A 16,733-nucleotide genomic window follows, 5' to 3' on the forward strand; every position below is an offset into this window, starting at 1 on the left:
CTAGCGAAAATAGATACCAGCCTCGTATGGCTATCATTTGTTACGAATTTATCTAGACCTGTTTTTCATTATCTTATCACGTACCTGGTACCCTTTATTTTACAAGTTGGCTAGTGTTGGGCGCGCCTTCATAGTACGGTGCAAGCAATTTTATTGTCTGGTGAAAAGTGAAATTAATTAGATTTAGGGCAGTGTCAGCGGTTCTTGTTTGAGCTTTTGTTGGACATGTGATATTTACACACTGAGCTACAATCTGTGTATCGTGTGAAGAGAGCCTTTGAGGTCCTTTCTAACCCTGTGACCTCACTCGAATGTAAGTGACGAAACTTTTGATATGTGCTTGATTTCGATTTACAATTTAAATAGGTATTCCCTGCCTGCCTGGAAGTAGTGTTATCTCGTCTTTTAGTTAATTGGTATGTAACAAATAGGTCAAGCTGCAAAATCCATTGATAACAAAACATGCGACCCACAAACCGGATTTAACAAGATTTAACGTTTTCAACGCATGTCATCTATCAAAGGATCGCTCATTAAAGACTTTTTGGTATCAATATATCTCAGTACGTATCTTTTTTAACTTGTCTTGTTAATTTCCTAGTTATCCTCATAGTGACTCACCATAATAAACATTTAATCTAGACAGTAGATACAACAGAGCCTCAACCACATTATCGCTTTCGCTCAACTTGTATATTGTTGATCTGTCTGTTCACCAAACCAAGTAGGTGCTTGTAAGAGGTAAGAGAGAAATTGCAAAGCCCTTGTTACAAAATGTAATTTCTAATAGCTTTAACAGAAAAGGTAGAGGTTTTATCCTGTTATTTTCCAAAACTCGAGCATTTTAAACATTAATGCTAAATAATGTAGTAATGACACAATGTTACTAGGCTACCCTAAGCTATCCTTATGGATGTTTCATAATGTCATTAAAAAACGAACGCTTGATAACGCCGATATCATGTGATATCAAATGAAATAACTAGATATACTATATAATACTCTGTTCTTTTTCCTCGAAATTCTTTGTGTCTTGCATTAATTGTGTCAATTGCATTAGCTTTGGATCATGAAAATGAACCTTAGTACCCAGAAATAAGGGTTCATTAAATTAATAACGTGACAATGTTGGTGTACTGCTCCTTAATATATTAATACTGTAATGTAATATAAAATCACCTATTGTAGTACCATTATTAGGTACCTGGTACCCGTACCCAGTACTATTACTATTCATGTTGATTTCATGTCACCTTGAGATGGGCTATATAGAATTTTATCTTGTGCCTAGCCTTTCCTCAAGCTATTTTAATGCCGGCTTCCAAGTAAATGCTATATGGAGGGGACGTTACACTTATTAACGACTGTCAACATTCAGCGAATGATAAGAATCAATTGCACAGCGTGCTTTCAGAGACTTGGTATATAGGGTTACGGCAGTTACCATATAAAGACCCATTCTTGACCAAGTCGAGGGATATAAGGGGCTACCAATCAAACATGTTGCAAATGTTACATGGTTGCTGAAACCGTTTGTCGATGCCTACTTCAAACCAATAACGTAACGATTAAATGATTGGGACAAACAATAAAGAGCGTGTTTCAGCCAAGCGATATTGATCATCCAGTGACCCTTTAGACCCGCTTGATATTTCTAAGGAAAAAGTTAAATCCTGCGGGTTCGACCATTTTTCGTAGAGCATGAAGACTATGGGTTAAAGAGATCTGAATTAAAGATGCATAGCTTTATTTTCGTCAATGGCGTATCTAAAAGCGTCTCTGACATCGTTGCCTACCAAGTCTTATTAAATGGATTAAAGGTTACCATAATTAAAAGAAAAGTATGAACTTAATCGCATTACGAAACAAGCATTACGCGGTTTTGGACAGACATAATAAAGCCTATTGAATATTATTTAAAATGTACAAAACATTTTACTGTTAGTTGTCGCTTTGTTTTTTATAAATCCCAACTATTTCTGATAAGATGATAAGCTTATAAGAACTAAATCTTACGAAACGAAAACGTTACGAACATATTTGGTGATTTATGGTAAATGTATCGGCAACATAGGTAACTCTAGAAATTTAAGTCTTGTCACTAAAAGGGATGTAAACTAAGAAGATAAGAGCTAACGTAGGTACGCAAGCCACTTTAAAAGTAATTCACGTCTGATTCATGAAAATCGGTATATCAGTGCCAACACAAAATAGGTGTCGTTATCAAAAGTAGAGCGAACAAACATAATACACTAGAATTGGGCAACCTTCTAATTTTGATACCATTTGCCGATAACGATAACCTTTCATGCTTTGGTTTAACTTACCTTCACACATGCCATTAGTATTTTACCGGCTAAAATTGAAAAAAAAATGTAAGAATAAGTCTATTGAGTTGCCATCTGGACTTCGTGCAGTAGTAGATAAGTAGTAGGTAGTAGATACTTATGAGGGGTTTAAAATTGTCATTTACATGTGTAAGAATGAATGTAAATAAGAAAAAAAATATTATTATATGACATGACAACAAATAATATCTACTGATTAATGTTCTCCTCGCAACCGGAACTAGAAATCAAAATGAAAACAATACTAATAATCCCTTATGATTTCATTTCTCAGTATTATGTGTGACACAGTCACAGGTTTTATGATTACGATAATACATAGATTAGGGCGCTATTCCAAACTCTTTCGAAGCCAAACTTCCTTGTAATGAACAGTAATTCCGGTACAAAACAACTGAAACATTCATACATATCTATGGCATGATTCATGGATGGAAATTAACGAGCCAACATCAAATAAGGATTTTAAATTACTCGACCGCTCCCTGAAACTGATAAAGTAGATTATCGTGAATACCACGAGGACGTCGTCACCGATGCTTTTATCTTAGTTATAATAATCTAGAACAAAAACTGGCAAATCGGTAATTATTTCATTCGATTTCACCAACTTAGTTTGGAGTCAATTTATACTCTTACCAATCCAGAAATTATAATGTTCATAACAAAGAATATTTGTTCTAAAAGTCTGTAACGGGTAGAGCTTGTCAATTCTTTCGCGTTTTAAAATACAGTTTTGACTTCTTGTAATAGATCTCGACATCGATATTACGTTATCTATTACCGGTGAGTACGAATCTCCGGTTGATTCATCATGCATTGTCTTATATTCACTTGTTTATTATTTACTATTTATTGACTTAACGTTAGTGCAACACTCTAAATCGATGACAATTACTTTGAAATCACCAGTCTTTAAACTACAAGCATAGTGTGTACATTTCCGTAAGAGCTAGACAGCGTTTTAATTGTGAGAAATAAATAATTAAACATTTCATTTGTAAAGTAATTTACATTTATGTGTTTTTTCAGACGTCACCATGTTTTGGTTATCATTATTTTTGGTAGCCATCGTCGGCAGCGTCCATGCCCAGCAGACAGCACAGACAAGGGTAGCGGACGAGCTTAGCGAGTGCTATAGAGATCCCAATCTCCTGAACAGAAATAACTTGCCGCCCGTCACCATACAAGTTCTCATCGACATCATCCGCAAAATAGAAGACAATCCAAATGTCAATATGGATCTCAGACAGCTATCAGCGGTACTTCTTCATACGTACGTATCTAAGCAATAAGTTAATTTACCACCGTTATTTAAACACGTATTTCTACTTTTGTGCAATCACTTAACTTTTTTTTTACCCATAGGTACCGGCAAGATGGTATTGAGTTCCATCAGCCTGAAAACTCGATGAGCTCATCGAATGTATTGCCGTTTGCTCCTACATTCCACTCCTTCCATCGCCACAGACTTCTACTAACGAGACTCATTCCAAACAACTTGCAAGTGCTGGGTAACGACACAGTCTCCTCTGTTTTGAAGGTATATAATATTTCCTATTGGCTGCCATACGAAACTTGATTGATTTACTGTAAAATTATGTAATCACTGTTCATTTTAGTGCACCTTACACCATATGCTGTCTACTACTGTCGACGCAAGAGTACGTGGAGATGAAACCCAATGCAACCAGTTATCTCAATACAGATCCCTTAGAACTGCTCGTTCTGCTCGATCCATAAGCGAGGATGTAGAGATAATGAAACCATCTGCACTGTAAGTTCAAAATATGGAATATTTTCTGGTGGTTATGAAGACAATTTATTAATCCAAGTTTAACGAACTTATCAAAAAATAATGTTAATCCTAAAATGTATTACAGGAAATCTGCTAACAGAAGGAACGGTCATATGAGGCATTTCGATCCCAACAACGACGTTGAGTTTAGTAACTTTGGTGGATCTTTATCGGAGCGTCAGGTCGTTGAGAGCACCTGTCCTTTACTGGATGGTGTAGTGAACACTCCATGGGGTGCGGTGTCTGCCGGCAACCTTATAGCCGGAATCGCAGCGGGAGCACAACCACAGCAAGTGAATATATATGAGCTGGTTCGGGACTCTACCCTCAATTATCGAAGTGTTCAACAAACCGTCAATTCCCTTTTCCCAGCTACTTTATCAGGTATGATAAAAAGTTATTTTCGTAGTCTTGTTATTTTATCGTTTTCTTTTGTTATCTATCAAATTCTTTCCGTATTGATTTGTCATTTTAAAAGTGGCTCTAGCGAACATCAATTATTTTTTGGGTTCAAAATGACTCGATGAACTACTTTTCTCTAACAAATAACAATTAATATTTACAGGTGACTTGGCCGAAGCTGTTCTCATCCAGGGAACGGAGAGGGGCAGCACCTCCATATCCATCGGGACTGCCGGCAACTGGAACAGCACGCAGGCCACCAGACACTTCATGTTACAGAACCGCGTCAACGTCGAGATGACTGACCCTGAGATCCGCGGAGACATCGACGGCTTCGTCCTAGGCAGATCCATGACGTCACTCTTGGGAGCCTTCAGTTCCATGAAGGTGTCTCAACTGTTAGACATGTATTACTCTCCCAGGGTAAGTCCATCCGTTATTTAGAACATGTTTCGAAAATCATGATGAAAGAATTCAATTCTTGCTATATGCTCATCGAATGCTTTTATATACGTGTAAGTAAAATTGTTGTTTTGTATTATTACAGAACGGAGCTTTTGATCCCAACTTACGAGCCTGCAACCGTCGCCAATTATTGCCACAGTTCGCAACTAGTGAAAACCTTATCAGTGAGACATTGGCCTTTACAGCAGCTTTGGACACAAACATGCCCCTGCGTGGAACTATTGTCGATGGCATGGAACAATTGGTTACTAGCGCTGTCACCAATTTGATGACTTACACCAGTGAGTATCATTTCATTGCTTGTTTCGACACGACACTTGTCGGAAACATTACATATTAGTACATAATCTAAAATAGTTCCTAGCTTGAAGTACCGTGATTTATTATAATGTAATGAGTATGACCTTTTTACAGCAAACAATATGAATGACATGAACTGCGCCACAACAGTTACACAAAGTAACGATTTCCGTCTGAACACGAACTTATACATAGCTCTTGACGCATCCTGGCCGTACACAGCTGTGTTCCCAGCCATCTCGTATTTGATAGACACAATCGAAATTGGAAAGTTTGGATCCAGTATCACTTTACTAAGCGCTTTTGATGGAAGCGTCGTTATCAATACAACTCACTCTCCTGCTGATTTTTATGCTGAATATACTCTTAGCAAACACCAGCAAAGTAAGTGTTTTACAAACCTATTTAAGATTGGTTAAATAAGAGAACATTAATTGACCTAACCCACCTTTCCTTCATCAGTATTGAACGGGGTAAATCTGGAGACAAGTTTGAACAATATTAGGCTGAGGATGCAAGATCAGCTCAGAAACGAAAGCTTGGCTGGCTATGTAGGTGGTAACTCTACTGTTTTACTGTATCTGATTAATTCAGGCAATTTACAAAACAATGTGGCAATCCAAGAACACGCTCGACTGCTAAACGACACAGTCCCAGGTACGTTCAACCATTTCTCCACCTTACTTCAAACACGAGGTAATAACAGAATCAAAATAATTCCGATTCGGAAAGACAATCCATAAATCAATCAAACCCATGATCCTGATCTGCACTTACTACTATTCAAAATAATTTATCATGTATCACTATAATAGAATGGGATTCAGAAAGTAACCATATTCACTTTCTTTTTAATTAATTTGTCGAAACGATGTGAAACTAATAATGTCTTTATTTCAGACTTAAGACTTCTGTTCGCGAGCGCAACCAATCAGTATGACAATTTATGGAGCTTAGTGCGTGATATGTACAACGATATATTTACTATCAATCTGAATCAAGCTGGAACTAATGTCGCGACAGCTATGCAACCAGTATTGCAACGAATCCAAAGCGGTAAGTTTATCTCAAAATTTAAATAAGCGTGTCCACGAATATAATTTATTTTATTTTAATGCCAAAACAGACAAACTGATGAGTAAAAAATGCAAACACTGATTAATGGCGTGTGTTTTAGTTGGAAGAAGGATCGTGAACCCCATTTGTGGATCAGCGTTTGCTGAGGGTACCTCTGGCACTAGGCAATTCATAGACGCTGTTGAGCCCGGATATATCAACTTCTACGCTCTCAGTGCTAACTACTTCTACGTAAGCGACAATGTTAACCGAAAAATCAGGATATCTCGAGTTGGAGCCGGTTCCGGCAGTCTAATAATCTGTTCGTCACGCACCAATCCTCAGCCCAGGTACTTTAAATATCAGTTTAGGTAAATAATCCCCTGTTTTAACTATTGATTTTACTTACTTATCCATTACTTTGGAACTTCTCGTTAATGTCCATTTTTTATTAGAAACCTCTTTACTTCTTTTTAGCTATCCTTAGTCAGTTATATTTTTGTTTCCAGGACTAACACTACAAGCAATCCAGATGCTTCAGCGACGTCATGCCAAACGTTAGGTGCTTCTGGTAATGTGGAAATTACCTTGGTGGACGCCTGCGCTGATTACTCCATGATCGGATCATGCCCGCCATTGTATTTGTCTATTCAATCTAATGCCGAACTCACACCTGGAAGCTTCGCCAGCGCCGTGTGTACAGGTACAACTAATCTCTACTATGTTACTGACTAGTTATAAGAAACCGCTGACAAATGGAGGAAACCTGAATTCCTAACATTGGATCTTTAGTAGTTAATCCTCCATTCAATGAATAGGTACTAGATTTAAAAAAAAGATTGCTTATTTGGACTACATAATAATTTTTGCTAATAAACTTATTTTGTTTTTACAGACATAAGTTGCAGATTCCCGTATAACATCAGGTACCAAGTGCAAATAGAAGACTTAGGGTGCTGGAGTGGTGCCGGCAGTGTCACAGCCAGCTTCATCTTTATTTTGGCCTCTTTATACTTCACATTAAATGGGTCTTGGTAGAAACTAGGTGCATTTGTAATTTAAACCTACCGATTATTTTTAGTATTAGCAGTTTAGAGTATAACAGTTACAGGGATAATTAATTACCATTTTTTTTCTGTTAATGCTCGAAATTCAAGCTTAATAATATGCCACCAGTATCATAATTATTACGTGACATAACGGCAGAACGATGGATTAATCCTATTATTTTGTCAGCGTATTTATTTATTTCTAGAAAAGACAGGGTAATGAGAGTGGAAAAAATATAGGTGTCTACTACATTTATCAATAATCTTCATGTTAACAGCCTAAGTTACTAGTTGTTATCAATTTTCTGCTAATTCCTAGGAGATAAATATCGTAACTAACATGTGTTTTATTAAACATAAATTTAATAATGTATTAAGCATTTTGTAAACTTAGGTATGAATAGGATTTTAGATGATTAAGCTATGCCAGTACCAAAATAATGTTTCATTTTTTATTTACAATAAATACCTAATATTACTCTTTGCGTTTTATTTTTATAACAGATGTTAAATAAATAAGTAGATACGTGTTTAATCAGAATATTAAAATATTTTACGCATATATATTTGATATAAGTACATACAACAATGCTCTAACGGCTGGAATAAAGCTAACTCTCATAGCTTCCTTGAAGGTGCAAAAAATATTTTAACATCACAAATAAATGTTAACGATAAATGCAACGCAATCAGCTTTTGGTAATTTCGCCATTTTTTGTAGACGTGAACACGCATGATTTTGGTATCAGGCAACGTTGTCCACGATTTATTGACATTACATGAAGCGTGTGCAAATTTAGTTACAAGTAAAACAGTAAAATAAAAACTTTCAGAAAAAAAGCATTATAATAGGTACTGATTTTTTGCCAATATCGAAGTGAACACAATGCCTTAGTAACAGAAGTAAAAATAATTAAATAAACATATAAAATATGTTTGGTTGCAAAGTTTGAATCGAATCGGTCTTCGCGAAACAAACTTCAGTGACAGTTTAGGTGTGTTGTGTTGACACTTGTCTTTCTATAATAAGTAAATAAACAAAGTAAAGTTAAATTCGTGAACCGTTCGATTTATTAATTAAGATGTCTGGAGAAGATTATGATGGTTTGGATCGCGGAGATAATGACGGCCAGAAACCAGATAAAATGTTTACTTTGAAAAAGTGGAATGCTGTAGCCATGTGGAGTTGGGATGTCGAGTGTGATACCTGTGCTATTTGCCGCGTTCAAGTTATGGGTAAGTCGAAAAAAGTTGTTTCATAGTATATGTAAATTATCTAGTCTGTCTTAAAAGGTACGCGACTGGGTTTTTTTTTATTAATTTGCTTAAACTATTTAGATACAACTACTTGTATCTACACAAACTCGTTTGTACTGTTGCTTAATATAAATAAGTGCTAGATTATACAAGAGACCAATCTCTTTTTAGTAGATTCTTAAGCCGGATTTACCTACTAAGTATCATAGTGTCAAACTATACATCATAGTACTCAGAATAGTACTTAGGTATTTTTGTCAATGACAAAATATATTGCTCAAACTATAGCTAAAGCCTTGACTTTGAGCCTTCTTTGACATAAAAAAATATAGGTAAAAATAATATTTCATGTTAGTGTTCAATACTGCAAGTGTGTTTAATTACAAAGATAACTCAATGTATGTATTTCATACAACAACTGTTTCCTTACCTTTTTATTAGTTCAGTGTGGCTTTTCAGGCGCATAAGCATCAAGATTTTGTAATGATTATAAAGTATTTTTGAAATGCAAAAGGAAATATGATGCTTATTCAATGTAACTTGTGGATTACTTGAGAAAAGCCTCAAACTTACACAGTAGGCATTTCCTAAGATACTTTTAGTATCCAATGAGTTCTGGCTAGCAGCAGAAATGTAAAATATTTGTTATAACCAATGTAGCTGAATGCTTGAGTGCATATTTTGGTGCGGCTATTGCTCTCTATTGAGAAACAAAGACTGCTCATACTATAAATCTATAATATAAGTGGTTTAGTGATTAATTTGCTATTAAGTATAGACTTTCTAGTACAATATCTATATTTTTATTTGAATTTTTTAGGCAAACAGGCATTTTGTACTGCTATTGTCTTTAAGTATTTCTTAAATTTTATATCATTATTTATGAATACTTTTATGTCACTGAAGTACATTTCTTGATATTTATTTCACAACCTTGTTTCTAATTTGCATGATGAAGCTAAGTAAGTGGTATATTGTAATATTTCTTTTGAATAAATGATTCTACTTGATTCTCCTCTATTCAATTCTCTAAGCAATCATTTATCATTTTTTTATATTCTAAGCTTTTAGCACCAGTAAACCCACTATGCACAGTCTAAGCTAGTAAAGCCACTTGGTACTTGAATAGACACATGGTTTTTAAAGCGCCTGATTACTACTGAAACATTTAATTTCATATGTTATCACCATATTACCAACATTAAATAACCATGTCTTGCTAATGCTGATACTATAAAAATAATATCAATACAGCTCTGACACAGACTAAGATTATATAGGAACTCAAAATGTGTCATTGAAATAAAACACAATTTTCATAAACATTATATTTTACTAAATTAAAAAGAAACATCAAATGGATAAACTGCTCCCTTTTCTTCTTATCTAGTTATAAACATAATTACCTAATACTTAAATTACAGCGTTTGATAATCACTTATATCTTTAACAAATAAATTAATTATTCTAAACTTATTACTTTTATAATAGCTGAAAGTTTATCATCACTTAAATCCAGCGCATGTAAGGAACGCTGACTTAATGTGAATTTTAATGTTGTTACTTTAGCTGCTACCAGATAACATGGCAACAGCCAAAAATATTAAAATAATTTTAAAACTTAAATAATAAGTTTTTTTTTTTTAATTTTTGGATGTCTGACGTGGGTTTGCCTCAATTAAAGTTTTTGGCATTAGATGATATTGTGACCACTCATAGTATCCAGGAAAATTGACAAATTGATATTGTAGTAATACTTTTTTTACAAATTTGGGACAACAGGTGAAGCAACCATTATTGTAACTTCATACTTGGAGATTCTTCATGTCTATGTTTTGGCGTTGCATTAAGAAACTTTCAGCCATTTTTAATTAAGCTAAGTTTGAAGACTGGCAGTCACTCCTACTCACTCGCCACAGATAACCAACTTCTTCTTTATATGATTAAAATATTATAAGAACAACACATTAATAAAAATATTTTTACATTATTAATTTATGAAGTTTTACAATAGCTTCGGATTTAATTGAGTTTGAGTCATTTTTGTTTGTTAAAATTATGATCTAAGATGTTTTTTTTAAGACAAACACTAATTTATTCTACATATAAAATACAAAGGTATTAAAGATCAATTTTCCATAATTAAACATTTCACAACCTAAGTTTAGTCTTGCCAATATTTAACAGCCACTTGGTAATGGTTTCATATTCGCGATTGCACTCGGTACGCGACTTTTGGAGCCCTGGACCTCAAGACCAGATAGTACCCGTTCTATCTGTGCGAGACTTCTACCACTTGTTTCGGGCACACACAGTATCACGAAGAACAATCCAATAAAACAAATGGAACCAAATAACCAGAACGTACCAGCCGGACCAATAGCTACAAGAATATTGTAAAATGTTTTTGTTACGGTAAATGTACACAGCCAATTAAATGCTGTGCAAAGTGAAGCGGCACTACCCCTTATTCTTGCTGGTAATATTTCACCCATCATTAGCCATGGAATAGGTCCGAATGCTAGGGAGAAGCCCAATAGATAAATCATAATGCATGTCAATGGTATCCAACCCAATGTTGAGACATCCATGTCCATATCAGTTTGCACGTAAAAAAAGGCTCCGAGCACTCCTAGCGTTATAGTCATAGTCACAGACGATATGTAAAGTAACACCTTCCGGCCTGCTCGATCAATAAGTGCTGTAGCAATAAACGTAGAAATAAAATTAACTATCCCAACAATAATGGTGGCTAAATGTTCATCTACCGAACTACCTGACATTTGAAATATATTTACTGTGTAAAATATAACAGCGTTTATACCGGACAATTGTTGAAAAGTCATCAATCCTAAACAAATTAGTATGGACCTCATATAAGTCATGCTAAACAATTCTTTGAGTGTAATGCTGTCTTGTCCTGATTGTTCGTCGATCATAGCTATATCGCGCATTTCATTCTCGATGTTGGCATTTTTGCCTCGAAGCCATCGTAGCGCTTTGCGGGCTTCATCGTGACGTCTACGAGATATGTACCAGCGGGGCGTTTCTGGGATCAGTAGCATTAAAATAAAAAATGGGATAGGTAAACATGCTCCTAAGTAAGCCAGCTGATACCAATTAAGGTATTTTCCAGCCGTATAGCAAACTACTATACCAATATTTCCGATTGCTGTAGGAAATAGGCCCAGGGTACCACGAACTTCTGGTTGTATTGTTTCACCGAGATATACGGGAAAGGCTAGTGATCCAACTCCGACACATAAACCGCAAATTGCGCGTCCGGTAAATACTAAATGTATTACTTTTGCGGTTGCTATTAGCATCCAACCCAGAAAGAATGGCGGAGCTAGGAATAAGATAGTTCTGCGTCTGCCTATGTAATCTACTAATGGGCCACCTATTACACCGCCGACGAGAGCTGCCAAAGGCATAAGGCTGCCAACCCAGCTGCCCTGTAGGAATTAATGAAATATGTTAATTAGTAACAGGGACAATTGTTACATTTTAATAAAAATAGACATGAGAATCACCTGCTCTTGTGTGACCGATATTTCCGTACTGTTCATCATAGTAACGAGGGCAGGAGAAGTATATGCGGAAGAGAAACCGATGATCATAGAACCCATTGAAACTGCTAAAGCCGCAAGGATCTGAAATACATGTGTTTAATAAATATAAAAAGTTTATATGCGATAAAATAACTCTAATATAAATTATATTCATGTATTTTGCATTCTGTAAAGCAAAGGTGGTGATTGGATATTAGATCAGGGCAAAGACTTCCCTATTAGGGAATAAAGCGTCTAATTTCAGACATATTTATCGTGGATAACAATATCATGATAGTCATGAAGGAATGATGTAAACAGTTACGGCTTCGCATTATTTCAGTTTTATTAACGTAAGTGGTACGGCGATATTTGCAGAGGGGCGTGTGCGATGCGACGCTAACCGCCTTCTATTAATTTGAGCAATCATTGACTCTGATTGGGTCCACTTACACGTCGACACATAGTTTCATATTCGTTCGCATATTATTTAGTGTTTTGTGCAAATAACATTGAATTTTGCAAAGCGTCTCTACATGGTTATGTTTTTAAAACTAGTTAACATTTAAAAATTAGAACTTTAGATGCGTATTATTTATAGGTAGGTATACATACATCGAAATAATTTATGTTCAGTTGGTCTCACCTCAATAAATTAGCGAAAATATCTTTTGTAAATACATTCTATATGTGTTAAAAAAAATATTCTTTCGTATATACTGACTCAGTTTAAGCATTTATTCGCTGTACCTAAGAAGAAATAAGCGTGGAGTATGATCTAATAGTATTGTATGCAAAACTGTAGAGCTAAATGAGCTTATAATTAATTAGTTAAAAAAGTTTATTTTTGGGGGTCTAGGTTTAGTTGCTGCCAGTTATATTATAATGTAATTTGCAAATAGTTTATGAGTGCAATTTTAGTCTTGGTATATTTCATACAATTGTAAGTCGAACTGACGACGCGTAATATAATGTACTTGTCCTCAAGTTTTAGTCATGGGTAGGTTCACACTCCGGTGATTACATTTGTTATTATAGTAAAATTTTACCACGTTGATAACATAATGTACCGTATTAATTTATAATGCATGACCCATTCGAGAGAAAAAATATGAACATGTTAGGAATAAATTTTTGTTATGCTTACTTGACGCCAGTTATTTTTACAAAATTTGAGACATTTCTGGCACCCAGGCATTTCCAGACTGACCTGGTGTTATCACTATTATTTCCTAGGTATTTTATGATACCTATTACCATATTTCTTAAAACAACTTTGGACTAAAATGATTCGGTGTATATTACAAGTAGCAACAAATTAATTAACTAGGCACAATTGGTAGCCTCGCGTTAGTAGACGAAATTAAGAACTGACACACAAGGAATGATTAAAACATCTAGTTGTTGAAAAAATATTTGTAGTCCATTATTCATAAGCTTAATACTTATTCGCGCTTTAAAAAATTGTACACAATATTGAGAACTAAATTGTTTAACCACATTTCCTTTCATTCTGTTTTCCGTCAAAATAAACATTCGTAAAATTGCTTTAAAAAGTTTTGCTGGAATTAAATAAAACCTTATTAGTAATTAGTGTTTCTTAAATTGTAAAAAGTTTGTTATCGAATAGTGGTCGAAATTCTATCCGTACCTGTGAAAAAGTGAAGTTAGCTTTTTGATATTCGCCGGTGTATTGTATGCTGTAATGAGTATCTGCTCTCATCAAAATCTTCATGGTGATGTTTGTGTTGTAAGCTGTTCATACAAAAATCACTCCACTCATAAAATTATGAAATCACAACGCCACTGTTAGTATGTGTACACGACTTAAGTTACTGAAGAAGTGAATATTCGCTACACTCGCTGCGATTTATATGGACACAAATTGATTGACAAAACTGATTGGCTTCCGAGGCTGTGCGTTTCAAAACAAAGTCTTCAAACCTATTATGCGTCATAAAAGCGTTTTTTCTTACATTTAACTTCAATAAAGGTCAATAAATACCTGAAATTCACTATTACCTGTAGGCTTTACAAGAGTAACGTAAATATTTATATTAGAGGGTATCGCTATAGTTTTACGGAATGCTCTTGTGTTCTGTGCAAGGAATTCGCTATGCTGTAAAGTAATAAAAAACCATAAATAATGCCTTGTGTTTTCTTATTACTTTGAATAGTACTTTAATTTTTACATAATTATACTAACTCACTTTTTATAAGGCATAATGCATTTGCTAACTAACCATATTGTAGTTGGAAGTGACACATCCTTAAATGTAGCCAAAGTCGAAATACATTTTTGGGTACTTTCGTAGATGATCGTTAGTTTTATTTACGTATTTTTTTTAGAGCTCAAACCATTTTTTTGACGACAGGGCTACATACTTCTTACTCTACATTCCTTAATGTCCTTGAAAAAAAGATCATCATCATTGGCCTAGCCTTTTCCCAACTATGTTCGGGTCGGCTACCAGTATAACCGGTTTCAGCTAAGTACCAGTGTTTTACAAGGAGCGACTGCCTCCTTAACCCAGTTACCTGGACGACACGATACCCCTTGGTTAGACTGGTAGTCAGACATTTCAAGCTTCTGACTACCTGTAACGACTGTCAAAGATGTAAGAATAACAGCCGAGACCCACAATTTAACGTGCCTTCCGAAACACGGAGGACCTCCTTATGACAAAGATGGTCACCCATCTACGGACCAACCGCGTCAAGCATAGCTTAACCTGTGATCGTTTCACTTCTGCGGTTACAGCTTAGCCACGAGCCTCCTTGAAAAAAAGACCAAAGACCATTAATCAAAATCAAAAATTGCAAATGCAATATTATATTTTGTCTCAAAAATATTTAAATTCCCTATATTTTTTAAAGTCAAATGCCTTGATAAAGTCATATTGTATTCTGAATTTGGCACTCTGAGCTAAACTATCGTATATGTGGTCGTGCAAACAATTTCATTAGCAGTACTATAGTACTTAGATGTCTAAATAGACTTGTCATAAATATCGATGTAAAACCTAATATTTTTAGATCTAGTTATTATCAGAAAGGAAAAATTATCATTTTCTCTACGTTTATTTTGCTCTAAAGATTGAATTGTGAGATAATTTGTTTTGAACTAATGATCAAATGTTTCCTATAATAAGGGAAACATTATAATAAGGGGAACATCAATAAATACCGTAAATGAAATTAACTTTGTCATTATTACTCGCGAGTTACATTTTTTATAGCTATGATGAAAAAGTTATTGGAAATACATAGTATAGTTAATTATTATGGAGTTACGGAAACTATAGTATCAATAATATACTTAGCAACTAGTGTACTTACATTCTTGCCTTTATAAGTTTTGCAGGCGCGCTAATGTTATTCTTCTATAGATACACAATATTTATTTTCATATCAATAATATGTTTTGTTTTATATTGCATCTTGTTTAACGAGCCTAAATAAAGCCCCAAAATAAATAGAAGCTTTGATCCAGCCTTCTTTAGCTTCTCGCTTTATTGGAGTTTTTGTAATGCACTAAGTCTTGAAGTGATATTATTATTAGTTGTGGCAACGTGATAGCGCAATAGGTACATGGCGTAGAACGCCCTCTCCCTTTCACACCCACAATTTGAACTTGAGACGTGGTAGTAGGCCCCTGAACCCCGGTAGCTTATTTTTACTCTGCCTGGAGGCTCCCATACCAGCCTCTATAAATGTCCCAATGTTAGAGACAGGGCTCTTCCCAAAACAAGAAGTGGGTTCTGATTAGAATCAGGATTGATCATGATCCTCCGACAGTCAAAACCTGCGCTTAGTACAACGTAGGTATATGGTTATCACGTTGCTGAAGCACGGTTTATTCCTACGTTCACTGTGTTTACATACGTATTATGACAAACATGTTTTATAGATGTAATCATTTCACATGTGTCCTATTACGATCACCTGTTGTCTGTCTGTTAAGCTATAAAACCCAATAATGACCCGACACTAGATCTACGTAAACAAAAAACCAAGGCCTTTCAAAACATTTGTATAATAATAATATACGTCAAAAACAGTATTATGAATATAAAAATATATTAAAATGTATAAGGCCTGAAAAAGAGATCTCATATCTTCAGCTGTTACAAATCTTTTGACCGTTAAAATATTTTTCCAATTTTGCGATTGATCGTTAAGTGACATTTAGTAATAATCAAGTTAAATAATAAATAAAATTGTAAGCGACTATGCAGGTCGGATACTTTTCTATTGGGGCATGCATAAACTACCAAATATGCTCTTAGTAGCCCTGTGTTACGATACTAATTCATAAATTTATTGTTACAAAGCGAAACAGCTCGCCGCAAGTACAAATCCACGAGCGCGGTCACGCAAATATCTCTTTATCTTTCAATTAAAATTACCATCGGTATTATAAAATTTGCGATGGCAATACGACAGCAATAGCAGTTGTGTTCTAGCAAATTCGGTAATACCGAATAGAAAAATGCGTAACGTTATT

At 35.0% G+C, this 16,733-nt stretch overlaps 3 protein-coding genes across 4 annotated transcripts in view; 2 read left to right on the forward strand and 1 right to left on the reverse strand.

Moving 5' to 3' along the window:
- Positions 1–97: 97 nt before the first annotated feature.
- Positions 98–7,856, forward strand: LOC113497022. The gene is made up of 13 exons (XM_026876454.1): positions 98–313; positions 3,381–3,624; positions 3,717–3,891; positions 3,971–4,125; positions 4,232–4,530; positions 4,712–4,971; positions 5,096–5,294; positions 5,428–5,697; positions 5,776–5,970; positions 6,214–6,369; positions 6,491–6,719; positions 6,879–7,072; positions 7,265–7,856. The coding sequence occupies exons 2-13, from the start codon at positions 3,389–3,391 to the stop codon at positions 7,405–7,407; spliced, it is 2,511 nt and encodes an 836-aa protein (XP_026732255.1). The 5' UTR covers positions 98–313; positions 3,381–3,388; the 3' UTR covers positions 7,408–7,856.
- A 542-nt stretch (positions 7,857–8,398) lies between these two features.
- Positions 8,399–16,733, forward strand: part of LOC113496374 (RING-box protein 2) — a 29,428-nt gene continuing 21,093 nt past the window's right edge. The window contains exon 1 of the mRNA XM_026875563.1: positions 8,399–8,654. Coding sequence (XP_026731364.1) covers positions 8,501–8,654 — 154 coding nt within the window. The 5' untranslated portion in view covers positions 8,399–8,500. The remainder of the gene's footprint in view (positions 8,655–16,733) is intronic.
- On the reverse strand, positions 9,989–14,699 carry LOC113496373 (facilitated trehalose transporter Tret1-2 homolog). 2 transcript variants are annotated; one of them, XM_026875561.1, is made up of 3 exons: positions 13,878–14,699; positions 12,209–12,328; positions 9,989–12,130 (listed from the first exon to the last, which is right to left on the reverse strand). In XM_026875561.1, exons 1-3 carry the CDS (start codon positions 13,959–13,961, stop codon positions 10,856–10,858), a joined length of 1,479 nt encoding a protein of 492 aa, XP_026731362.1. In that variant the 5' UTR covers positions 13,962–14,699; the 3' UTR covers positions 9,989–10,855. The 2 variants fall into 2 exon arrangements, with proteins under 2 accessions (XP_026731362.1, XP_026731363.1); XM_026875562.1 differs by lacking the exon at positions 13,878–14,699 and adding an exon at positions 13,374–13,871.

Source organism: Trichoplusia ni, chromosome 8, assembly GCF_003590095.1.
Source record: "Trichoplusia ni isolate ovarian cell line Hi5 chromosome 8, tn1, whole genome shotgun sequence".
NCBI lineage: Eukaryota > Metazoa > Arthropoda > Insecta > Lepidoptera > Noctuidae > Trichoplusia > Trichoplusia ni.